The 22,537-nt window shown below is 43.7% G+C and overlaps 1 protein-coding gene across 4 annotated transcripts; it reads left to right on the forward strand.

Moving 5' to 3' along the window:
* Positions 1-39: 39 nt before the first annotated feature.
* On the forward strand, positions 40-21,670 carry PAX9 (paired box 9). Of its 4 annotated transcripts, none has more exons than XM_062623549.1 (4): positions 40-236; positions 1,266-1,892; positions 4,185-4,327; positions 19,788-21,670. In XM_062623549.1, the coding sequence occupies exons 1-4, from the start codon at positions 233-235 to the stop codon at positions 20,040-20,042; spliced, it is 1,029 nt and encodes a 342-aa protein (XP_062479533.1). In that variant the 5' UTR covers positions 40-232; the 3' UTR covers positions 20,043-21,670. The 4 variants fall into 4 exon arrangements, with proteins under 4 accessions (XP_062479533.1, XP_062479541.1, XP_062479547.1 ...); XM_062623557.1 differs by having other exon boundaries at positions 4,188-4,327; XM_062623563.1 differs by lacking the exon at positions 19,788-21,670 and adding an exon at positions 9,523-10,064.
* The last annotated feature ends 867 nt before the right edge of the window (positions 21,671-22,537 follow it).

The raw sequence follows: 22,537 nt of genomic DNA on the forward strand, positions 1-22,537 counted from the left end.
CCCAGCCCTGCCCACGTTGCCCTGAGGTTGAAATGCAGAAGTCAAGGCTCTCTCCTCGGGAAGTAGATTTTCTTGTAGTTCTTTTTCCCTCTCGCCCCTGCTGGCTTCTCGGTGGAGCTCAAAGAGCCGCGGGGCTAGTGCAGCAGGGATCGCGGGAGGCTGGGAGCCTGTCTCCGGGCACGGGTCTCCGACTGGGATTTAGGGCAGCCTCAAAGGTGTCCCGCTCGGAGGAATGGGTAAGTGGCCGGGAGCCGCAGGAGGGTTCAAGTGCTGTCAAGAGAGGGGGAAGCGCCAGTGCGCCGTCATGAGCCGTCGCCTCAGGTCCCTTATTGACTTTGTTCGTGTTCATACAAGTTGTAAGAACACGTTAAGGGTCAGGAGCAGGGTTTGTTACTTGCTTGGTTTGTTATTAATGTTATTAGGCGAGTGCGAGGCCGGATAGCAGCCGAGTGGATGGCTGGAGCCCGTGGCACGTTGTATATTATTCCTGACACCGATCTTAGTGGTTAACATTTTAGCACGTTTGCTTTACAGCCTGGTGTAATTGTGCTGTTAAGCGAGAGGCGCTAACAGCACCAGAAACGGTCTTTAAAAAGTTAGTCGCGACTCAGAAGCACCGCGTTGCCCGCCCTTGCCTCTCCCAAGATATAAAAGAATTTCCTCAACTACTCTTCCTTCCTCCACCTCCCCCGTCTTCGAAAATGTTTTTATTTTCTTTTTGTTTTCTTCGTGTTCCTTTTTCCTGTGGCAATAAAGCTGATTTGTCTGTTGGAGCGATCTCGTTTTTCGTCTCTGGAATGCGCTTTTTTTCAATATGCTTAATGCATAGTCCGGAGAGCTGCGATATTTGTTGCCACGGAGTTTTTTCCTCCTTTCCTTTCCTTTCCTTTCCTTTCCTTTCCTTTCCTTTCCTTTCCTTTCCTTTCCTTTCCTTTCCTTTCCTTTCCTTTCCTTTCCTTTCCTTTCCTTTCCTTTCCTTTCCTTTCCTTTCCTTTCCTTTCCTTTCCTTTCCTTTCCTTTCCTTTCCTTTCCTTTCCTTTCCCTCCTTTCCTTCCTTCTCTCCTTTCCTTCCTTTCCTTCTTTCTTTCTTCTCCTTCTTTTCCCCGCCTCAATTCTGGGGCTATCCCACAATTCTAACGAAGCGTGCAGGGGGTTTCCAGGGGATCTCCGAGCTGTGACATCTACCTCGCAATGAGAAGCAGTTCAGGAGCCCCCTTTGAACTATTCGCCGTGTCCGACGGCTGTGTTTGTGCGTTTGCTTACAGAACCTGCCTTCGGGGAAGTGAACCAGCTCGGGGGGGTGTTTGTCAACGGGAGACCCCTGCCCAATGCCATCAGGCTGCGGATTGTGGAGCTGGCGCAACTGGGCATCAGACCGTGTGACATAAGCCGGCAGCTCCGCGTTTCCCACGGCTGTGTCAGCAAAATCCTGGCTCGCTACAACGAGACGGGTTCCATCCTACCGGGGGCTATCGGGGGTAGCAAGCCTCGGGTCACCACCCCCACGGTGGTAAAACACATCCGGACCTACAAACAAAGGGATCCGGGCATCTTCGCCTGGGAGATCCGGGATCGCCTGCTGGCAGACGGCGTGTGCGACAAATACAATGTGCCGTCGGTCAGCTCCATCAGCCGCATCCTCCGAAACAAAATAGGGAACCTGTCTCAGCAGAGTCACTACGAGTCCTACAAGCAGCACCCGCCACCCCCACAGCCTGCTCTGCCTTACAACCACATCTACTCCTACCCCAGTCCCATCGCTGCTGCAGGAGCCAAGGTCCCCACCCCTCCCGGAGTGCCAGCGCTCCCCAGCACCATGGCCATGCCCAGGACGTGGCCGTCCTCCCACTCGGTGACGGACATACTGGGGATCCGCTCTATCACAGACCAAGGTGAGGAGGGGGAACCTGGGCAGCCAGACAGGGCCACATCCTTTCTGTCCCCTGCTCTTGAGCTCCTGCCTCTCCAAGGGTGGGAAGGACGAGGTTCTGTGGTTGGTCTCGGGGCACCTCCGGCGTTTGCCCCCAGCCAGAGGCCGACGCTGAACTTACCGGAGGATGCGCCCTCAGGACGCGGGCTGATCGGCGGCCCGGGGTGGGATGCCGGGGACTCAGGCGGTACATTCCTACTCTCACCGCTGCCGCTCTTACCCCAGCAGTGGCGACCGGGGCCGGAGGGAAGGGCCCGGGGTACGGCGGGGTACGGCGGCCTTGGCCGAGGCACGCTGCCGCCCTCCGGTCACAGGCGCCGCCTTGGCATTACTGAGAAGTCCATTTTCTCTAGTTTTCGCAATCAGGCCAAATTTGCTCCGGCAGGAAGTTCAAATGTCACCTAATTGCTTTCATTCTGATGGTGTATTTTCCTCCGAAGCGGTGGTCCAGGGAAAACAAAGCCGCAGAATTCTCTTCTTTTTTCCCTTCCACCTTCTTTCTGTTTCTCCGCCTGGCAACTGCGTCGCGTCTCCCAGCAGCTCGCTACGCTTTGCGGCAGAGGAAGGGACATTTTTTCCATTTCTGTCTCTGCCAGTGAAAGTGGTTAAAACAATAGTATAAAATAACCTTTGCCTACAGCGATCTCTGTGTCCCACTCTTCCCTTCCCAGTTAGCGGGGGGGGGGGGGGGGGGGGGGGGGGCTGTGATTTGTTTTCTGCGCTATTTAACGGCAACAATCCTGTTCTAGAAGCACTTCAAATGCAAACTGATCCTTTAGGCATTGCAGAATAATTTTTTCTTTTCTCAAAAAGGTGGCATTTTCTTCCAAGTAACGCACATACACATAAGTATGTTTTATTTATATTCATACATACAAAAAGATACAAGTTGTGCCCTTCTTCGCCCTCTACTTCAAGATGTGAATTTTATCCTCAGACCACACTGGCACAAGCAATTGTGTTTCTTAGTCGACTTTAACAAACATACGCCTGGCAATCTCTGCTCTGTGCTAGGGAAGGGTAGTGTTGGCAATGAACATTAAAAAGAAAGAACATTACCGTCACAGGAGAAATGGAGGTTGGTTGGTTTTGGTATTTTTTTCTTTTTTTTTTTAGTGAGTTCCTCTTTTATTAACACCATATTGGCAGGCAGGGGGGCCTCTGGCGGTACCGCCGGGTGCCTCGGTATCTGCCCGTCTCTCTCAGACCTCGGAGCTACACACATCTTTCTGCAGTGTAAAACTTCCCTCCCCCCCCTTCCTTCTCAGCAGAGACCCAGGGCTGCTGCGCGGCCGATGCCGCAGATGGGGGCTGCTCGCCCTTGATTTATAGGATAAACTGACCTTGCTGACACGGAAAGGAAGCCCCTATTCATGGGAAAGTGTGAGATCAGCAGAAAAGGGCACTCACCGAGAGAGCTCAATTTCTTAAGACAACTTCAGATATGTGCCTTTCTCCAGCCCTGCCGAGGGGCCGAGCGAAGCGGTGCGGCGAGGCAGCCCGCTCCCACGGCGGCCCAGCCGGGACCGCAGCCCCGCAGACTCCGACGGGGCTTCGCTTGGGGGAGCCCCCCAAACCCCTTTTTCCTCCACTCCTCGGCGGCCCCGAGAATTCGCCCGCCTGCAACACAGCCCGGTATTCCCGCGCGGCTGCTGATGGTGTGTAAATAACAGGACTTTACCCCCCCCCCCCCCTTTATTCTCTCCATCCCTTTTAATTTTCCGTTCTTTTACTTTCTAAATTTTAATTTATTTTTGTGTTTCGTTTGTTGTGTTTTCTTGTTGGGTTGGTTTTTTGTTTGTTTGTTTCGTTTATTTTTTTATTTATATATTTTTTTTCCCTTCCCAAATTTGGAGGCTGGTTTATCTGCAGCCGTGCCAGGGTAACTTCTAACAGGGGATATGGTTTGTCTTTGGACTCGCACGCGCACACATCCGAGACGATTCCAGTGAATCCCCCTAGGAGATCCCAGGGGACAAGTGCCGGCGGTCAGCTCTTCCCGCCTGTGCAGGGGCGCTGGGACTAGCGACTCTGCTGGCGACTTCTGTCTTCCGCTGCAAGAAGGGACCTTTCTTGCCACCTGGATCACCTCTCTAGGGGTTCCCCCGCGGGTTAGCGAGGTGTAGCGGGCGAGGGGCAGGCTCTGCCCCACAGGCTGCGTCCAGTGGGGAAAGGGAATAATTTCCAGCTCGGAGCGAAGTTCTCTGCACTCCGGCTCTTGCCTCTAACCCCTCTTTCCCCCCATGTTTCCCAGCAGTAAGCGACACCTCGCCTTACCCGAGCCCCAAGGTGGAGGATTGGAGCAGCCTGGGCCGAAACAGCTTTCCCCCCACCGCTCAGCACGCCGTGAACGGGCTGGAGAAGAACTCCCTTGAGCAGGAGGCCAAGTACAGCCAGGTAAAGAGAGAGGGGCAGGAGGGCGGGGGTGCACAGGGCCCCTGAGGTCCGCCTCGGGCTTGTGGCCCTTGCCCGGGCTGCCACTCTTGGTTTGGAGCCGGTGCCGGCCTTCCCTCAGTTTTGGTTTGCAAACGAGTCCGCCAAGATTGGCGACGTCGGGAAAGAGCCTGGCTTCCCCCCTCCACTCCCCTCTCAGCTCCCTCCCTCGGCACACTGCCGCAGCCCCCCAGCTCACCTTTCTCCTGCCAGAGAGGCTCCTGGCGGGCGCAGGATTGGCAGGGCGGGCAGCTCCCGCTAAACACCCCCCCCCCCCAGCCCCCCTTCCCCCGGCACAACCGCACAGCAAACATTCGAAAATCGCAGCGCTCCGACCCCAGCCAGCTGCCGCCCGCCGCCCGGACCCCGCCGTGCCGCCCACCGGGGCTCTGCCCCGGCCTGGCCCCGAGCCCCCGCCTCGGCCAGGCCGTGCAGTCCCGGGCAGCGCCAGCGGGCCCGTCCTGCCGCTGCCGCACTCGAAGTCGCGGTTTACCCCGTCCGCAGCGTGCTCTGTAGGCAGGAGAATAATTTGAAAATGAGGTGTAATTGCTTCCTACATTAAGCATTTTTAAACGCTTAAGTAGACTGTGAATTTCCTACGTTTTAATTACAACACAATATAACTGTTACTTAATAAATCTCTGTCTAAATCTTTGTACTTGCTAATCAAATCCCATGCCAGGAGAAAAGCTATAAAAGGTTCAACTGCTACTCGCTGGGAAAGCACAGGTTTCGAAAACTCTTTTTCCATGAGATGGAAGCGTTTCAAAACGCATCAGAGGTTTCTCAGATACATCGAGTTCCCGGTCATTCATTTGTTATGCTCATAACGAAGTCGAGGAAAAACCATGATCTCTGTGCAGCATGTTCCCATTCAAAGACAGAGGTTTTGGACATATTTTTCGAGTTCCGTGTCTGGTTTTGTATTCCATGTCGAGGAGACTTTTGTAGTTTGTATGTGGTACTGAGGGTAGATGAATCAGACCCTTTTGAATTCAAGATGTGGAGTGCAAACTATGGGAATGCGTGCAGAGTGGTGAAGGAGGCAGAATGGGAATTACTGTAGGCCCCAAAAGCGAACAACCACTTCACTGCATATATTGCCTTACAAACAATATGCCACCCTTAACGCTGTCCTGTTTGCTTTGTGTTACATTTTTCTATTGTCCCATTATTATTCTTTTCATTTTGTATCACAGAGAATGTGCACCATATTATAGCCATCACTTCATGGTTAAAGATAGAGTTAGGTTCAGTGGTAATATTCATCCTTCCACAATTTTCTTTAAAAATGAAACAATAAAGTGCTAGCAGTCTTACTAAAAATGATGGAAATAGCTTGTCCTTGTTCTGTTAAGAGCAGCTGTACTGTGGCTGTGTTGTCCTAGGTTCCAGGCTGGGTCTTCTGCATATAATTCTGCTGAAATATTCACAGGATCCGGCTCATAGGCTATAACCCATAGCCTTTGTTGGAATTTCATTTACCTCAACAGATGTGTTGAGGAACAATTGTTATGTAAATTGGGTTATTTTCTATGCTGGTGCTGGAAACTATTTTTATCTTTTTTCACTCTCAATATTTACGCTGTTGTCTTCATAATATATCCCTATTCTGCTGACAAGATCAGTCTTACTTTAAAGCTTTTGTTCAGCCTGAAAGATCACCTGATAAATGTAATATAGACATCTTTGTTATTTAAAAATGAAACAAATTGCTATTAATAAAATGGAATTCATTTATTGAAATACATTGTCCAGAGAGTTTGAAAGGGCAGAAAACCTAAAAAGTATTTATTCAAAAGGTCATTTTCAGTACCCTGCTCAATAACAGGAGACACAGACAAGATTCCCCTTCACTCCTGTCCCTTAATAATATGGGTAAACAGAAGCTGGCTTTGGAAAAATTCTGACATATAGACCACTTTGGAAAAATTCTGACATATAGACCAATCTATTCATGTAGTATTCAGACTCAGTTACCAGAGAATTCATTCACATTTATATTAATTGCTTCGTCTGTCACAAATATATTATCTTGCTAATTTAGAAGGTATTTGGAAAAAATAAGGATGTGAAAATGTGACTTTTTTTTTTTCTTTTTCTTTTTTTTCAGTTTTTGCATTGATATTTTTGCCAAAAAATTTGTTCCAACCAGGTGGAAAGTGAAATTTACGAACCATATTCTTGCTGTTCATAGCACTGACTTACTAGCTGTCCATTGGCTAAAGTGCAGTGAGTCTGGGGTGATTGCCTGTGATGGTAAAGTTTCACCAGAAGTCTCTGACCTCCTTGGATCTTTTCATAGTCTCTTGCAATGCATACTGCTTTGGGTGTAAATGGATGAGCAGGGGACAGGAGAGAAGACTCGTTCATTTGTGAGAACCTAAGAAAAGGATATCTGGAATGGCAGAAAAATGGGGAAGCCATAGTCACAATTCATATGCTAGAAGGACTATGGTGAAATAGTCTCTGTCTTTGGACTTCAGGGAAATTGTTACTTTCCCCATCTCCTCTGGGCAAAGCTCATTACAAAAGCTGGGTCTTAAGAAGGCAGACAGCACTTTTCCCCTAGAGAAGAGAAGTGACTGTTCTCTAATATTCCAGTTTTATGTCTGTATTACCGAAGTCAGAGGTGTCTACAAGAGGTGCAGAGCAGCACGGAACCAAGTGTGCATGTTTTACATAGGCTTTCCAATTACACAACAGGAGCAGGGGGAATGTGCTCTGAAGCACATTAACAAAGGATTTTGTGTGAGCAATAAGGAATCCTGCTATTTCCGACAAATATTAGCTATACATTTTAAGCATCAGCAACATCCAAGGTTCACCTGTCCACAGCTTGCAAATAGCTCCATAGCTACTAGGTGAGTGAAGGACTAGTTACTCAGCCTTAGTTATGAAAGATAATATTTTACTTCTGAAGTAATCCCCTGGAAAGTCCCTCTGAATGACAAAGACCAGAAAAATTGAGCCCAAAGAACAGGGTCTCCTGTACTTTTAAAATACATTTATCTGATCCCTCTTTTTAAATGATAAGCTGTATTTTAACATGCGGGATCCCACAGGATTTTTTTTTTGGGCAAAACTCTTATTTGACAACCCAGATTTGTCAGCTGGCAGCCAGGCTGGTCTCTGCGATGGTTTAGAATGGCTGCATTTTGCACTTTGCCCCATGCATTAGTGGGAATTTGTCCTAGGAAAGGACTCCACAAAAGGGGCAGGAAGACTTCACATTTTAGCCTCAGCAATAAACAGTCACACTTGTTTAACACAGAACTGGACTTCTGGATGTAGAACATTTTTCACTTTAAGTATTATGATTTTTCTGGTGTCTCTACGGCCTTTGTTTGCAATGTTGTTTGGTATTTGGGTCTGAGGAGTTGAAACTCTGCCTAGCAGACTGATTCTGTACCAAATGTTCCCCAGGAAATCACAGAGATGCCTTGTCAAGTTTCTATTCATTTTTAATTACCTGATGTCCCAAGTTATTGTTTATACATAAGCAACTGCATTATATTTTCCTGTTGCATAATATCCACATATTTGTCATACAGCTTTGCAAACAGTGACTGTGAATCAGAGAAACTGAGAAGGAAAATACATTTTCCTGAAAGCTTGATAGTTTTGGGTCATACACATTTCATACAGAGCTCAGTTGTACTGCAGTATTTGTACAGAGATGCACATTCAGGGTGGTGTTGGAGGGATGGCTTCTACAAATAATTGTATTATTAATGCAAAGGATGAATATTCTGAGTATTTTATGCATTACACAGCTTACACTGAAAGCTGCATTAATTAAAAAAAAAGCAGCTGAAATCACTGAAATACCAACCCATTTGAACCCTGCATTTGAAATTAAAACAATTAATAAACATGTATCATATTTAAAATGCAGTTTTCAGACATCTGATGCTCATGACTTTCTGGCCTGACATCATAGATGTGCAGACTGAAAAAAGATTGTGGTTTGTGTTCACACATGTATGAAAATGCAGAAGACCTAATGTGTGTCTGTATCTGTTGTTGAGGCATAGATTTTTTTCCTAGTTATTTGCTGTATGCACTGCAGGAAGCAGATGTGCACATTGCCAAAGGGAGCTGATACTCACTAATGGGAAAAAGTTTGTAACTGGGGTGGGGCTAAGAGCAAGCAGTTATGCAACTCACTTGAGGAAGGGTACGCTGTTCTGAGACCTGAGGGCAAGCCTGCCGGAGTTGCTGAAAACACTCCCTCTAATTCAGTGTGTGAATGGAGTTTGAGTGAAGTCTTCCTTTGACATTCTTGTCAGATCCCAAGGTAGCAATCACTTCACCTCTGTCTCAGCTGAACTTCATCAGCTGTTAGTGGCTTGAGTTTTCAGCTTTGCTGGAATAGCCCTCCCTGTTCTTTGGGTATATTCTGACTGGGGTCATGAGTTTTGTATGCTGTAAGCACATAAAAGCAAGGCTCTGTTTTAGAGCAAGTGATTGCAAATAATTGTGGGTGCAATTCTGGACAATTATTTGCACAGAAAATGTAGGCAATGTAAATATTTAGTTCCTGATCTTTGATTGTAGATGAACAATGAGCTGTATATGCGGTAGCCAAAGCATCTGTATTTGTTTTTATCTGCAATGCTTAGAACCCACAACATATGGTAACTTCTCTGGGAATAAGGTGAAAATGTAACCTTAAGTGTTATGACCAATTACATGACCCTCCTACACAGATTATTTATTGAAAAAAAATAATTAGCAGATATATTATTTGGCATGTTATATTCTAACTCAGGATTCCAGCAGTTTTAGTCCTGCTGTGGGTCTGTGCAAAATCCACCAATGGTAAAGGTCCAGACCTTCTGCTTCTCACTTGTGACTGTGAGGAAAGAAGAAATGTGTTGAGGAGAGTTGCTTATTTGCTTTCTTGCTGTAGTACTTAGCAGTATTGTTAGAAGAGTTCCCGTCCAGTGCAGGGGTTCATACCTTGGCTTCGAGACTGTCTGGTCCTGTGTCACTCTCATTAGGAGCTCCAGACCAGTGCCTATTATTAAAACAGTGCCTCTTATTAAAACACTGTCACTAAGATGGCTTGCTCGAGGTCTAGGCATCCATGTCATTGCATGTTGTGGGTGAGGGGCATGAGCTGATCCCACTACATGCACCCGATTCCTTCCCAGGTGATCTGGATGGCACCTCATTCGAACCCCATTTGTGAGACCTGCCTCTTACTGGCCACCTGCTTCCACGGCCAAAACACAGTGCCCTGCTCAGCAACCCACATGGCTTCAGGGCACTCCACCGGGATGAAACTAATAAAGAAAGTCAGAGAGGTGAGTGAATGGTATAATGACACTCAAACTGCGCTCTGAGCATCCTGTGCTCTCTAAGGGCCCCAACCCACCAGGAGCTCTGCCTCGACAAACAGGAGCAGTGACTAAAAAGTGAGAGTGGTGGGAGATACCTATCACAGACAAGGAGCAGTGTGCATAGGCAGGGGGATTAGATAGGACTTGATCTGTTCAGAATTCTTGTGCTTGCAGTAGAGTGGGAAGTAAACAAAGAATGTATGGTGTATTTGAATTTGTTCTGGGAATTTATCAGCTCTTAGGAATTGCCTACATACCTAGTCATAATGGCCATGGACATTCAGTAATTGATGGTCTGTGATTTGCCCTCATTAACTCATACAGCTTCCCAGTAACTGCCTCTGCAGCTTCAGAGATTTGTTAGAAGGGCAGCACTGTTTTGGTTCTCCCTGAAGAACACGGAGAGGTCCCTGCACCTTTGTTCTCCTGCAGAGGACAAAGTAGGGACTTTACTAGTTAGACCCCCTATTTGCCTAGCTTCTAGCTATCAAGAATACCTTTAATGTTTCTGTAAGTCTCCTTCTTCCAACCTCAGTTTCATTTAAATAACACCATATTGAAATGACAATATACTGTTAAATATATTAATGTCATTTTTTCATAGAACCTTTTGCCAATGCATTATAGGTTTAACCACCAGTGTAGAAAGATCAAATGTTTATTCTTTTCACTGTATTTGCCTGCTTAATGTCCATGAGTGCCCTGCCTGACTCCATATTCTGCCAAAATACCAAGGGGGAATTATTGTGCATATCTGCTCTAAAACTGTTGGAATCTGTTGTTAGTTCCTACTCAGGGGAGTTTGCTTATATAGCATGATATTTTTTTTTTCCTGAGCTTTCCTTTTGTCCTTGTAAGCCCAGTGTATCCATCTAAGAGAGACTTAAATTGTGTCTTCATAATTAAAATCAAGATTTGTCATCACAGCAAACAGAATTTGTTTTACTACACTTTGAGGTAGTCTGGTTGTGAGGTTAGTTAAAAAATAGAGTATATCTCAACATTGTTGTGGTTTAAACCAGGACAAAGATCCAGCATCTCCACTGGAAAGGCATTTGTATCATCCTTCCTAAACTGAAGTGTGAATGAAAAGCAGCCACCCAGTGAACTCACAGACCTTGCACAATAATCTGTGTTTGGGAGACACTGTAGGTGGACATACTGGTGTGTGCTTGGTGTTCTGTATGTGATAGGTCTCACTTTACTGAAAACAGTCTAAACCCATCCCTTTTCTGAAGGAGCATTGCAAACCCTTGCTCCATTTTTTTTTCTTGAAGAGCTCTTAGGTTTTACAACAACCTTCATCTGCCTCGTCTCCATCATGGCTTTTTCTCCTGCCTCTCCTTTTCTCTGTTTTTGTAGTGGATTTCTCAGTCTCCGAGAAAGAGTTTTTGGTTGTTTTTTGGTTTTTTTTTTTTTTTTTTTTTTTCCTTTTGTTTCTCTTTAGTTTGTTTTGGAAAGACATAAAATGCCACTGGCTCCTTTAGGAAAGGATCAGTGATGGTGTGTGAATTCAGGTTACTATTACTATTTCCAAAACTGGGGTTTTAATTTCCCTGAAGAGGCTGAGATTTAAAATTTGATAAGAAAATATAATTAAGAGTGCTCTTGATGCATGTTGCAACTGTAGTTAAACCACTCAATTGATATTATCTGATTTCTGTGTTATTCAGTGCAGCTGGAGATGCCTATAAGTAAAGGAAACAACTTTAAGTTAATAAAGGAGCGCATTAAACACGTGGAATGAGATCTGCTCATTATTAAGGAAATGAAGGTCATTTTAGAGAGAAGCAGTATGATTTTCTCATGCAGTACACTGCAATGCATTGAACTTAGTAACAGGAGTAGTAAATGTAAAGAAAATGGCATCTTTGCAAGAGACACTGTATAGGATAGGGTAACTAATTACATTTGGAATCTTAAAGGACTCAAGCAAGCAAATATCTTTGGTTTAATTGTGACTTCAACTAGAATACCAGCATTGCTTCTCACGATTTACAGTTAAAGAGAAATATTGTAATTCTCTATTCTTGAAAGGTCTCTTTCTGTTTTTCAGTGCTCAGCCTTTTGGGAATCAACCCAGCTCAACTGAGCAGCAGACTGACTGTAAACCTCTTGCCCATGTGTTATTTTAAAAGCTCCTCAATTTCAATGTATTACCACTCTTCAGTCTTTCTTGAATATAAAGGCATATGTTTCAAAGTAATATCTACAAAATTTTTCCCCTTTTGTTCAAGATTTTTTGGATGTCAAAATTATTTAATGACAAGGTCCTCATTTTTCAGTCTGTTTTATTCTCTTCTGCTTTCAGTGAAATTAATAGAAAATTAAAGGGGAAATATGTTCACTAAAATAAGTTCATCTATCTAAGAATTTGGATATGTAGCCAAATATGAAAAGATTTTTGCAAGAATTTTTTCCAGCATTATAAAAAGACAGCAAACCCTCATTTGCAGGGCCAATTCTAAGTTATTCACATGCAGCTTAGTAATTTTATTAATTTTTTTTTTTAAAAGAATTTTAATAAAAAGTGTTATCATCAGCTGGAGAAATTTACTCCATGCTCATTTTTATAATCCTTCTTCTTTAGGTAATTCTGACCTGTGTAGACACGTGAATTTTAGTGGGCCACTGATCTGAATGAGTGTTTGTAGGATCATGTAATTGTTCCCATTGATGTTGTAGCACTGCATAGCAGCTTCAGAATTTAGTTCTAATTTAGTTAACTGCAATTTCTACCAAAATATTGTTTAAGGTTATTAATTTAAAAACCTGAAAAGAAACGTAGGTGTATTACTTACATCTTTAGGTAATGCCATTTTCCTAAATGACATTTCCATTACAGGCCTGCCACCGCCGATGTTTTACTTGGAAAATTTGTTTACTCTTCCCTTGGGACCCCATATGTTGGTTTGATTTATAAATCATATTTAACCACCAATTAAAAAGAGAGATTTAGCATGTTTGCTTCCTTTATGTTCACAGTTTGTGTTTGATTGCTCCTAGTCTTGTTGCCATAACCTTTTTGACTGATTATGTGCACGTCACTAAGAACATGAGATATCCTCTGGGTTTTTAATGTAATTTGCTCTTCTGATTGAAGGACTATTCAGCTCTGTTCCCTGCTATGCTTTTCTCTTGCTATGGAAAAAAAAGACTTCTCCAGTAGTTACTTTGTGATTGCGTTTTCAGGACATTCAGAAAAGATTCAGCATTTCCAGAAATTGTTTTAAAGCTTTTCATTTTGAAAAATGAGCAGGGAGAGGGTGTCTGTCTGCAGAGCTACAGTAGCATCCTGCAGCTCAAACCATAGCCAGCACTCCCCTTTTCTGGGGAACTGCTGCTCTCAGAAACACAGCTGTGATACCTCTGCAGATTTGTTTCATTTGCTGTTGGGGAAAGACTCCGTGCTGGAGGATCAAGGCAACGCGCTGAGTTTGCTGATCCAAGGACAGGAAGGATTTGTTTCGTCCAAGTCAGTGTTAGAATTGAGAAATACAAATAAAACAGCAACCTTACTCACCAGAGGTGTGTTCCCCAAGTCTTGACACAGGGGGAACTTCTGCTGACTCCAGCAGGGGAGTTTGGGCTGAGTTATTGTCTAAGCTCATTAGGGCTGGTGAATTGGGTAACTGGAGTGTTTCTTTAGAAACACTTTTTTTTCCATAGACATTTAGAGTACTTCTACAAAACATACACTCAGTCTATGCAATAAATTATCTATATAATAAAAATATTGTAACAATTATATCACAATGGACAAGTGATTAAAATAATTTGAAACAATAACTTTAAAACAAGAATAATTTAAATTCTTTTGGACACTCACTTTACAGTTGGGCTATAAAACTGAGGTGGCATCCAGCTGTGGTATCAAATGTGCTTTCTTTTATATTCACATAAACCTGACATGAGGTGATTTGCATTATTGCTATTAATGATAACTAACATAAAAACTAACATAAATAAAGGTCTGTGGTTTTGAATGGTATGACTTTCAGGCATTTTCTGAAATATCTATAGAAGCCACATGGAAAGGGGTCAAAGGAGACGGTCTAATTTTGATACCGAGAGAACATATCTAGCAAGCAAAAGGCCAGTGAAGGAAAAGTAGATTAAGGGGTGAAAGAAAACAAAATAGTATCAATTAATTACAATATAGAATTTGGATTTATACCATGATGTCTGAAAGTGGAATTGACCTTGTGCATTTCTCTTGTACTAATATGACTAAGGCAGGAGAAAAAAAAGTCAAGTAGTTTGTCTGATGTGGGTTGATCGGGAAATTTGTCCAGAAAGCTTGTGCCCTTTTCTCTCCTTACTGTGCAGGAGAGAGGAGGCTGAAGCTGTACGACATGTTATAGCAGTGTAACCTTCATAACAGAAATCAGGATGTGTGTGGCAGTTACCTCTGGTTTAGAGAGGAGCTGTTCTGACTTTTAGGAGTCCAACATGGAAATTACTTGTTCCGAAGGCAAGTTTTAGATTTGCTTTTCATCCACCCACCTCCCTTTGTGTTGCAAATCCCAGACTGAAAACAATAAAAAAGTAATCTCTCACTAGTATTGTACATCAAGTGTCTAAAACTAAAGATTCCTTCTGTTAAAACTACTGAACCAACTCCTTCACTGGTGAAAATACATGCAGTCCATTTGTTTCAGCAGAATCATTTTATATGACTTAAAGCAAGATTTTACGTCCACCTTGGCTTTGAATTCTGGCCTGGATATTCTTTTCACTGGCACTGGTGCATATCAGCAGTTACTTGGCAGAAAGGCACTAGATCCAGCTTGCGATCCTGACCCCACTGCTGTTGTTTTTTTCAGGTATCTTTAGGAGAACATAGAATTATAGAATCATAGAATAGTTAGGGTTGGAAAGGACCTTAAGATCATCAAGTTCCAACCCCCCTGCCATGGGCAGGGACACTTCACACTAAACCATGTCACCCAAGGCCTCGTCCAGCCTGGTCTTGAACACTGCCAGGGATGGAGCATTCACAACCTCCCTGGGCAACCTATTCCAGTGCCTCACCACCCTAACAGGAAAGAATTTCCTCCTTAGATCCAATCTAAACTTCCCCTGTTTAAGTTTTAACCCATTACCCCTTGTCCTATCACTACAGTCCCTAATGAAGAGTCCCTCTCCAGCATCCCTATAGGCCCCCTTCAGATACTGGAAGGCTGCTATGAGGTCTCCACGCAGCCTTCTCTTCTGCAGGCTGAACAGCCCCAACTTTCTCAGCCTGTCTTCATACAGGAGGTGCTCCAGTCCCCTGATCATCCTTGTGGCCCTCCTCTGGACTTGTTCCAACAGTTCCATGTCCTTCTTATGTTGAGGACACCAGAACTGCACACAGTACTCCAGGTGAGGTCTCATGAGAGCAGAGTAGAGGGGCAGGATCACCTCCTTCAACCTGCTGGTCACGCTCCTTTTGATGCAGCCCAGGATACGGTTGGCTTTCTGGGCTGCGAGCACACACTGCTGGCTCATGTTCATTTTCTCATCAACCAACACCCCCAAGTCCTTCTCCGCAGGGCTGCTCTGAATCTCTTCTCTGCCCAACCTGTAGCTGTGTCAGGTTTAACTGAATTTGCGAATCAGTGGGAGGTCATGTGTTCTAGGCTCTAAAATCGGGAAATTCTTATTCCATCAGTTGTCTCAAAACATTGATAGAAACAGCAATTCAGAGCAAATGTTTCTTTCTGGTCTTAGTAGAAGCCAGACAGTAAGTGCTTTCAAACAGGAACCCTTATCACTTGCACAGCAGACGTTCTTGTTCATTTAGAACTACATGTTTGTTTGCTTGCTTTAAAAAATTAGATTTCCTTTGAAAAGCAGTGGTTTAAATTAAGGAAAAAAAATATTTATAAAGCTTAAAAACCAGGTTCAAGAAGCTCTGCACTTAAAACAAGTTCTAAGGGTTTAAAAACCCATAAACACCATGGGGTTCTCACACTCCTAATTATGAATGTTTAGATTTTGATGTTAATTTCCTCTGATTGAAATACTGCAGGATGAATTATTCATCCAGTATATACAGGGTCACGGAACTTAATCCCCCCATTTATTTTAGCTAAATGTCATGTTTGTAAAAAGTGCCAGATTGACAGGCAAGATTCAACTCTTCCGATAACCTATACTTTGTATCTACAGCTGTTTAGAGGTAAAAACTCTTGCAGTTAAAATTATTGGGTCAAGTCCTTCACTGATGAAAGAGGTGAAAATCAGGATTTTTTTTTGTGTAGCATAGTTTTAAATCACATAAAGTGAAGTTTTCTTTATCTCATCAGTTTTAAATTTGGGCCAAAGGAGGCTTCTGGCTGCTTTGCAGGTTTGGCTTAAACCTCCCCTGAAACAGAACTGCGCTTCATGCCAGGCCAGCTTTTTCCCATCCCAGTGATGCCTGCTTCGCTGAAGGCATCTACTGGCATCCACATGATCATGGTTTTGAGCAGCAAAGCTTTGTAGCACTGGAATAAAAATAAGAATGATTCATTAATTCAGTGAGGCAGTGACAACAACTTTCCAGCACTGGGGGTTCTTGACAGATCACAACTGGTGGTCCCTACAAAACTGCCTCGATGTCCCACCTCAGTAGTCAGGGCAAGATCTTTCTTACATTTAAATTGACACTATAAAAACAACAGCTATCACAGTTGTAAATTAAGTAAAGGGATGTAGGTAAAAATGTTGTTCTGTCTGTTATAAATCAGGATGGGCATTCTTTTAAATTAGGGTTTTACAAAAACTAGTAAATCTTTAGTCAAGTCCTATCTGTTTTATCAGTAACAACGCAAGTAGCACCTCCAGTGTAACAGACTAGGACTTCTCCAGTAATTATAGTTCAGAGACTTTAATTTTACTTTTTGCCATTAAGACCACTTAGGAAGGCCACACAATGATAAAAAGAAATAGGGGAACATATATGTGATTAGATTAAATATTTATCAACAATGTCTGCATTAATGTGACCTGCACAGGAGCTCAGATTTGCCCCACATCATGTCCAGTGACAGTTTCTGGCCTCTGGCAGCCTTCTCTGTAGGAGCAGCAGGAGACAAGGACATGGGCTTGAGCATCAATGGACCAGCAAACAGGTGGCTTATTGGCACATTGCCTGACACAGATCTAGCCTGTGCCCACTAGCACATGGCCACACACTGTTCCAGTGTGGGGTCAGGCAGGGCACAGCTCAGGGGTCCTGTGCGATAGGTTGTGTGGATGAGGACACCCGGTTTTCGGCAGAATTGAGGATACAGTCATCACCTCTGGGGATTTTTTTTTGCTAGGACACAGCATTGGACAAAGTGGGAAGTGATTTCTTGAGGACCAGATGTTGCCTTTCTTTATCCGTACACTCTTGGTGTGTGATGGTGGGCTGGGGAGTGGTGCTCAGCAAAGGGATACCCATCAAGCAATCAAGCAAGCCTTGGCATAATGCACCACTATGCTCCACTTTGATTACAGTCTCATTCTTTATCAAATGAAAGTTGTTAGATCATCTGCCTTTCCTAAAGAGCTCTAAGGAAGTGCCAGTGGTTGGAGAGCAGCCTGTACAGCATATAAGAAGCATTCTCTTTTCTCTGTGGCAAAGGAGGGCTTTGGCTTTTCCCAGAGCCACACATGGTAGAGGGGAGCAGTGACAACACAGGAGGCTGGAGGGACATATGCCTCATTTGTCAAGGGCTTAGGGGATGTGACCACTCATATTGGGGAATCCTACTTAAAATGGAGCTTCCAGTTACAGCCTTGAACAAGGTGCTTGGTACCAGTCTGTTTGGGAGTGGGCAAGACTGGAGAAACAAGGTAGCCTTGCAGAGTCCAGAAAACCTCTTCTGAGCTTCAGAGGCTGGAGGTTTGTGCTGTCTCAATAGCTATGATGCTCTTCAGGGACTTGCCCCAGGTCTTTTCTCCTTCCAGGATCCCTTTGGGGGTTCTGTACTTCTCTGTGTAGAAGACTTTTGGGCTGTGGCTTTTGATGTCCTGGTGTTACAGCCTGGCTTTAATGGCTCTACTGCATCTGTGCAAAGATTTTTGTTGCTGTTCATTAGAAAAAAGCAGAGGTATACTTGTTCTTGTTTCATATTCCTCTGAAAAGCACTTTACATTAGAAGAGGCAGGGAGCTTGGAGAACAGCAGCTTTTTAGGGCCTGTCACACTTTTTACTTTCCAGTAAATCCAGTGAAATAATTTTCAATGTGATTTAAGAAGTGTACTAATTTACAGTGCAATTCTATGAAGGTTTGTATTAATTAGTACTGTTGCAAACACTGATATTTATAGCTGAGGCTAAAGTGGAATTCTGAGACACAGTAGGGGATGTGTAATTGGAGTTGAAGGTCAGGTCACATATTTGGATTTTCAAAAGAATAAGGCAAGTTCAGCCTCAACAAAGTGTTTATGGATTTGGAATGACAATTATGTTGCTGCTGCAGCTGTATGTTTTGTACTAATTAATATACCTATCGGAGGCTTCTGGCTGGGATCCCATCACTGTCTCCTGCTGTTTTAGATTGCTGTACACATTTATATTGACTCCAGCAGGATTACTTCTTGGTTTCCTGAGTGGCAATGAGAGGATAGTCCAGCCAGTGAAACTGTGAGTTACATTGGTAGGAAACTCACGTACCTGAAACCAGGCCAGTGCCATTTATGGAGGTAAATACTGGAAATTTGGCAGGTGCAATCCAGACAGGAATTGAACAAGAGAAATGTTAACATCAAGTTTTAGCAGAAACAAAAGCCTGTTTAATTTTTTAACTCTGCATGATCCAGGTTAGGTTTGGTTCTACCAGGTAATTAAAAATGGCAGGTGCTACATGATTTACTGAATTGATACCTGTTCTTTCATATTCACATAGAAAACATTTCTGGGAAAAAAATGCTACCCCAAATCCTAAAAAAAATAAATACTACCCAAATTGAAACTTAAGCAAGATAAGTGATCTTTGTTTGTACCTGTTCTGCTGAAGAAGCATTTACAGGGTGTGAAATAAACCACCAAACGCTTTTTATTTAAATAAGGAGTCATTCATTGTGAAATCCTACCATGGCAGACTGAAGGACTCTCCCTTCTCTGTTTAAATAGAAACCCTTCTCCCCAGCCTAAGGAAAGACCTCGGAAAATAGCTCGCGGGAAGGGACCCAGCCCTACAATTGTTTTGTGCACAGAAGCCCCATTGAAACTGTAAGCAAAGAACATTTGCAAGGCTATATCCCAAGTACCTAGAAAACACAGTTTTAAAAGACATCATCAATAATAATGCTACTACTACTCTAGTTGTGACTCATGCCCTGAGCAAACAGTTACCAAGGAGTTTAAGATGTTCCCACCTTCCCCTGCTGCTTGTTACCTCCCCGCTTGGGGAAGTGTTGCTCTGGGATCTGCACATGGCTGCTGCAGCTCAGGGCTGAGCCCACCCTCGTTTGGGGCTGGCAGTGGCAAAATGGTGGGATGGGTCCATCTCTCCTGCTGCTGATATGGCCATGGTTGCTGGACACCCAGCTTAAACTGCCACAGTGCTGTCTGCCAGGGCCTGGCTACAATGGCCAGCATCACATGCAAAATTTGGGAAAGGTAGGTAAATATTAAAGCCAACCTGCTCCAGCCCATGGGACTCATTTCTAAGAGGATGAAGGTGCTCAGTGAGAGAGATGGCACAAACTTGTCACAAATACCTCCAGCAGTAGCTCTCAAATATAATGACTAGATGCAATCATGGGCTTAAGGAGTGCATGAACAAGTTTGTGGGAAGGCAGGCAGGTGTGCGGACAGGCTCTGTGCTTCCTGCCCTGTTCTCAGTGTGTGCTCCCTAAACATCTGCTGCTGGTCCCTGTTGGGGACAGGCTGCTGGGAGAGGTGTGCAGGGCTCATGTGGGGTAACTGGCCTTAAAAGCAAAGCACAATGGGGCCACTGTACCCCTGAAATCTAGGGGACTGATAATGGGTGGCTCCCTGGGCATCCCCATAGCTCTGGTTCTTGCACAAAGACCAAGCAGCATTTATGGGTACCTTATTTTACAGCAGATCTGTTGTCTTACTCTCTTAGAAATGTTTTTCCCTTTCCTTTCAGGCAGCCAGTGGCCTCCCTGCCGTCAGCAGTTTTGTGTCAGCACCAGCCATGCCTCCCTACGCAACACCAGCCCAAGTGTCACCTTACATGACGTACAGTGCCACCCCATCCGGCTACATGGCGGGTCACGGCTGGCAGCACGCTGGAGGCACCCCACTGTCCCCGCACAGCTGTGACATCCCCGCCTCACTGGCGTTCAAGGGCATGCAGACGGCCAGGGAGGGCAGCCACTCGGTCACGGCCTCTGCTCTCTGATGCAGGAGTTGGTCCAGGACCACCATGAGCCTGCTGGGTGGTTGTCCCCTGAACCTGTCTCACAAACTGCTCTCTTTGTGCTGGAGATACCTGGCATTTCTCCTCATGACTTGTCTCCTGTAAGGCTTTTAGGATTAAAAGAGCCGAAGACATCAGAAACTGACAGAACTGTGGTGTTGCGCTCTTTAAGTAAAGACCTTGCATCCCTCAAAGGGCTTGTGGAACCTTGTCCCACTCTCTCCTGGTCAAACCACACGTATTTATTCATAATCATCACAGACTTTCTAAATGTGCAATTGTTATTAAGATTTGTGTAAAATCAATAAAGAAAAGTCACCTCAGAAAATTCTTCTATGCCTTGAATCAGCAAAGGCGGTTAAATAGGAGGCATTTGCCAATTGCCTAAAGAACAACCCTTTCATCAACAGAGTTATACAATCCACTTCTATTAAGAGATCACTTCTGGTTGTTTCGTTGGGTTTTGGCAATCAAATATAGAACCAAGGCAGTAGGCGGCTCTCAGATTCTCCTGGTATGTTGCCATTGTCAGGCAGTAGTAATACCTTTGTGTTTTTATCCATTTGTAAATATAGGCTTTTGACATCATTTTGTTTTCACCTTCCAGTACATTTATTTTCTTTTTCTAAGTTAAAAAAGTTTTTGACTTTCTAGCTATTTTTCTGTGTCTTTGTGCGATGAGGTGACAGCCTCAGGTGATGAGGTTTAGGTAGGGTTATTTTCATTCTGTTTCTGTGCCTACAGTAGAGACTTCAGCATCTCATGAAATACAGTTGTCTCTTCAGCAGAAGATTCAAAGGCAGAAATCCAGCCAAGTAACTCTCCCCCAGCTATATGGAGTCTTCCAGATTCGTGAAACTCCACATTTGTGTTAAGCGTACAAACAGAAATGGGTGGGAAATATCTGAACAAACTGAAAACTGTAGGGGGAAATGCCATTAGAGTGCAGCCTGTGCAGAGATGCTTACAAAATCATGTCAGTCAACAAAACTGCTGAGGAACAGAGTTGTACCATCACTGTCAGCACACTTGTGTGCAGCATTTTTGGCCCAAGATTACATTGTAATTTTTTTTAAGAGGAAGTTGTCTTTAATTTCTGCTTTAATGAATGTAAAATATGGCTCTTGGTAAAGTTTACATTGTTCTGAAGCATTTTTTTTTTTCCTTATAGGTATACTGGTGGTGGTGCTACAAACACAGATATTATTTAACAAATTCCCCTTCTACATTTCTGTATCCATTGGCAAGTACTCTGTGCCAGTTATTTTGCTTTAAACTTTAATCCCAGGAGAGCTAACGTACTGATCTTTGAAAATTTACCTGTTTTCCTTGGGCAATAATAAAGTTCTGACTATTATTCCAGAATGCTGTAGGTATGTTCAGAATATGAATGTGGAAAAAAAAAAAAAAAGCAGCCTGGTGTGACATTTCATATTCTTCATAGGATATTAATATATTTTGTATTTTTATAAATGTTGTGCAATAACTTAAATCACACTAGGGACAGTTGTAGCAGAGGAGAAAATTTCATTCTTAAAATATTGCTTTATCTGCATACCATATTAAACGTTCACTCAATGGGAAGGTAAAATACAGTCACCTCCTAAAATATAGTCTTTGTGGATTTCCAGCTTTCATCACTGAGACAGCTGTGGGGAAATTTTCATAAGAATTTAAGTAACCAGTTCCCATGTTATATAAAATATATCCACTGAAATTTAGATGGACTCAACTGGCTGCTGCCACCTTTGCTTTTTGCATTAAAAAATAGTTAATAGAACCATATTTCTATAAAGAACACAGGTATTATGGCCCTAAGGAAAGAAAGATGTGATCTCGGATGTGATCCTGTATTCTTCAGCCTCAAAGGCAGCTGTTTGGCTTTAATGAGATCCTGAAACCCTTGTTACTCAGTGGAACACTTTTTCAAGAACGCTGCTTTGAAACCACTAAAGGTAACATGCACACAAGTGCATTTCCAGTCTGCCACACTGTGATGTGATGGACGTTATTCTGCTTTTATGCAGCTGTAGATGGAAGTAAGATGAGCCTTAACACTATGGAAAAGAAATTGCTTTCATTCTAGACAAGCTCTTCACTAAAAATGAAATGGAGAAGAAAGAAAGATAAGAAAAAGATCATGAATCAATAAATTATTAAGTTGGCAAAAGGATCTTAGCTTTCAACCCAGTTGTTTTACTGGACTGTAGAATTACAGAATAAGTCTACCTATTACCCACACAGCACAAACAAGGTGCATCAAAGGAGGAAAAAACCCCAAAACTCAACCCCTTGAAAAAAAGGATGAGAAGCCTTGCATAGCGTGGCTTTTTGAGCTCTAAGAATTCACAAGCCTGTAACAAAGTCTGCCTGTGTTAAAAGTTTTCAGAATTTTCCTGAGCAGTGAGAGGTCATTTCTGGAATAAAAGCCATCTTTTCTGACATTCCCATGAGGTATTAGTGTGTTTTGAGAGATA

This window comes from Pezoporus occidentalis, unplaced genomic scaffold (assembly GCF_034315485.1).
Source record: "Pezoporus occidentalis ecotype Australia unplaced genomic scaffold, CSIRO_AGI_Poc_V1 ctg108, whole genome shotgun sequence".
Taxonomy (NCBI): Eukaryota; Metazoa; Chordata; class Aves; order Psittaciformes; family Psittacidae; genus Pezoporus; species Pezoporus occidentalis.

Excerpts from the sequence above, each read along its gene's own strand:
- PAX9 (XM_062623549.1), top strand. Across the intron at positions 1,893-4,184 it reads CCGCTCTATCACAGACCAAG|CAGTAAGCGACACCTCGCCT; the intron begins GTGAGGAGGGGG and ends CATGTTTCCCAG. Across the intron at positions 4,328-19,787 it reads AGGAGGCCAAGTACAGCCAG|GCAGCCAGTGGCCTCCCTGC; the intron begins GTAAAGAGAGAG and ends CTTTCCTTTCAG.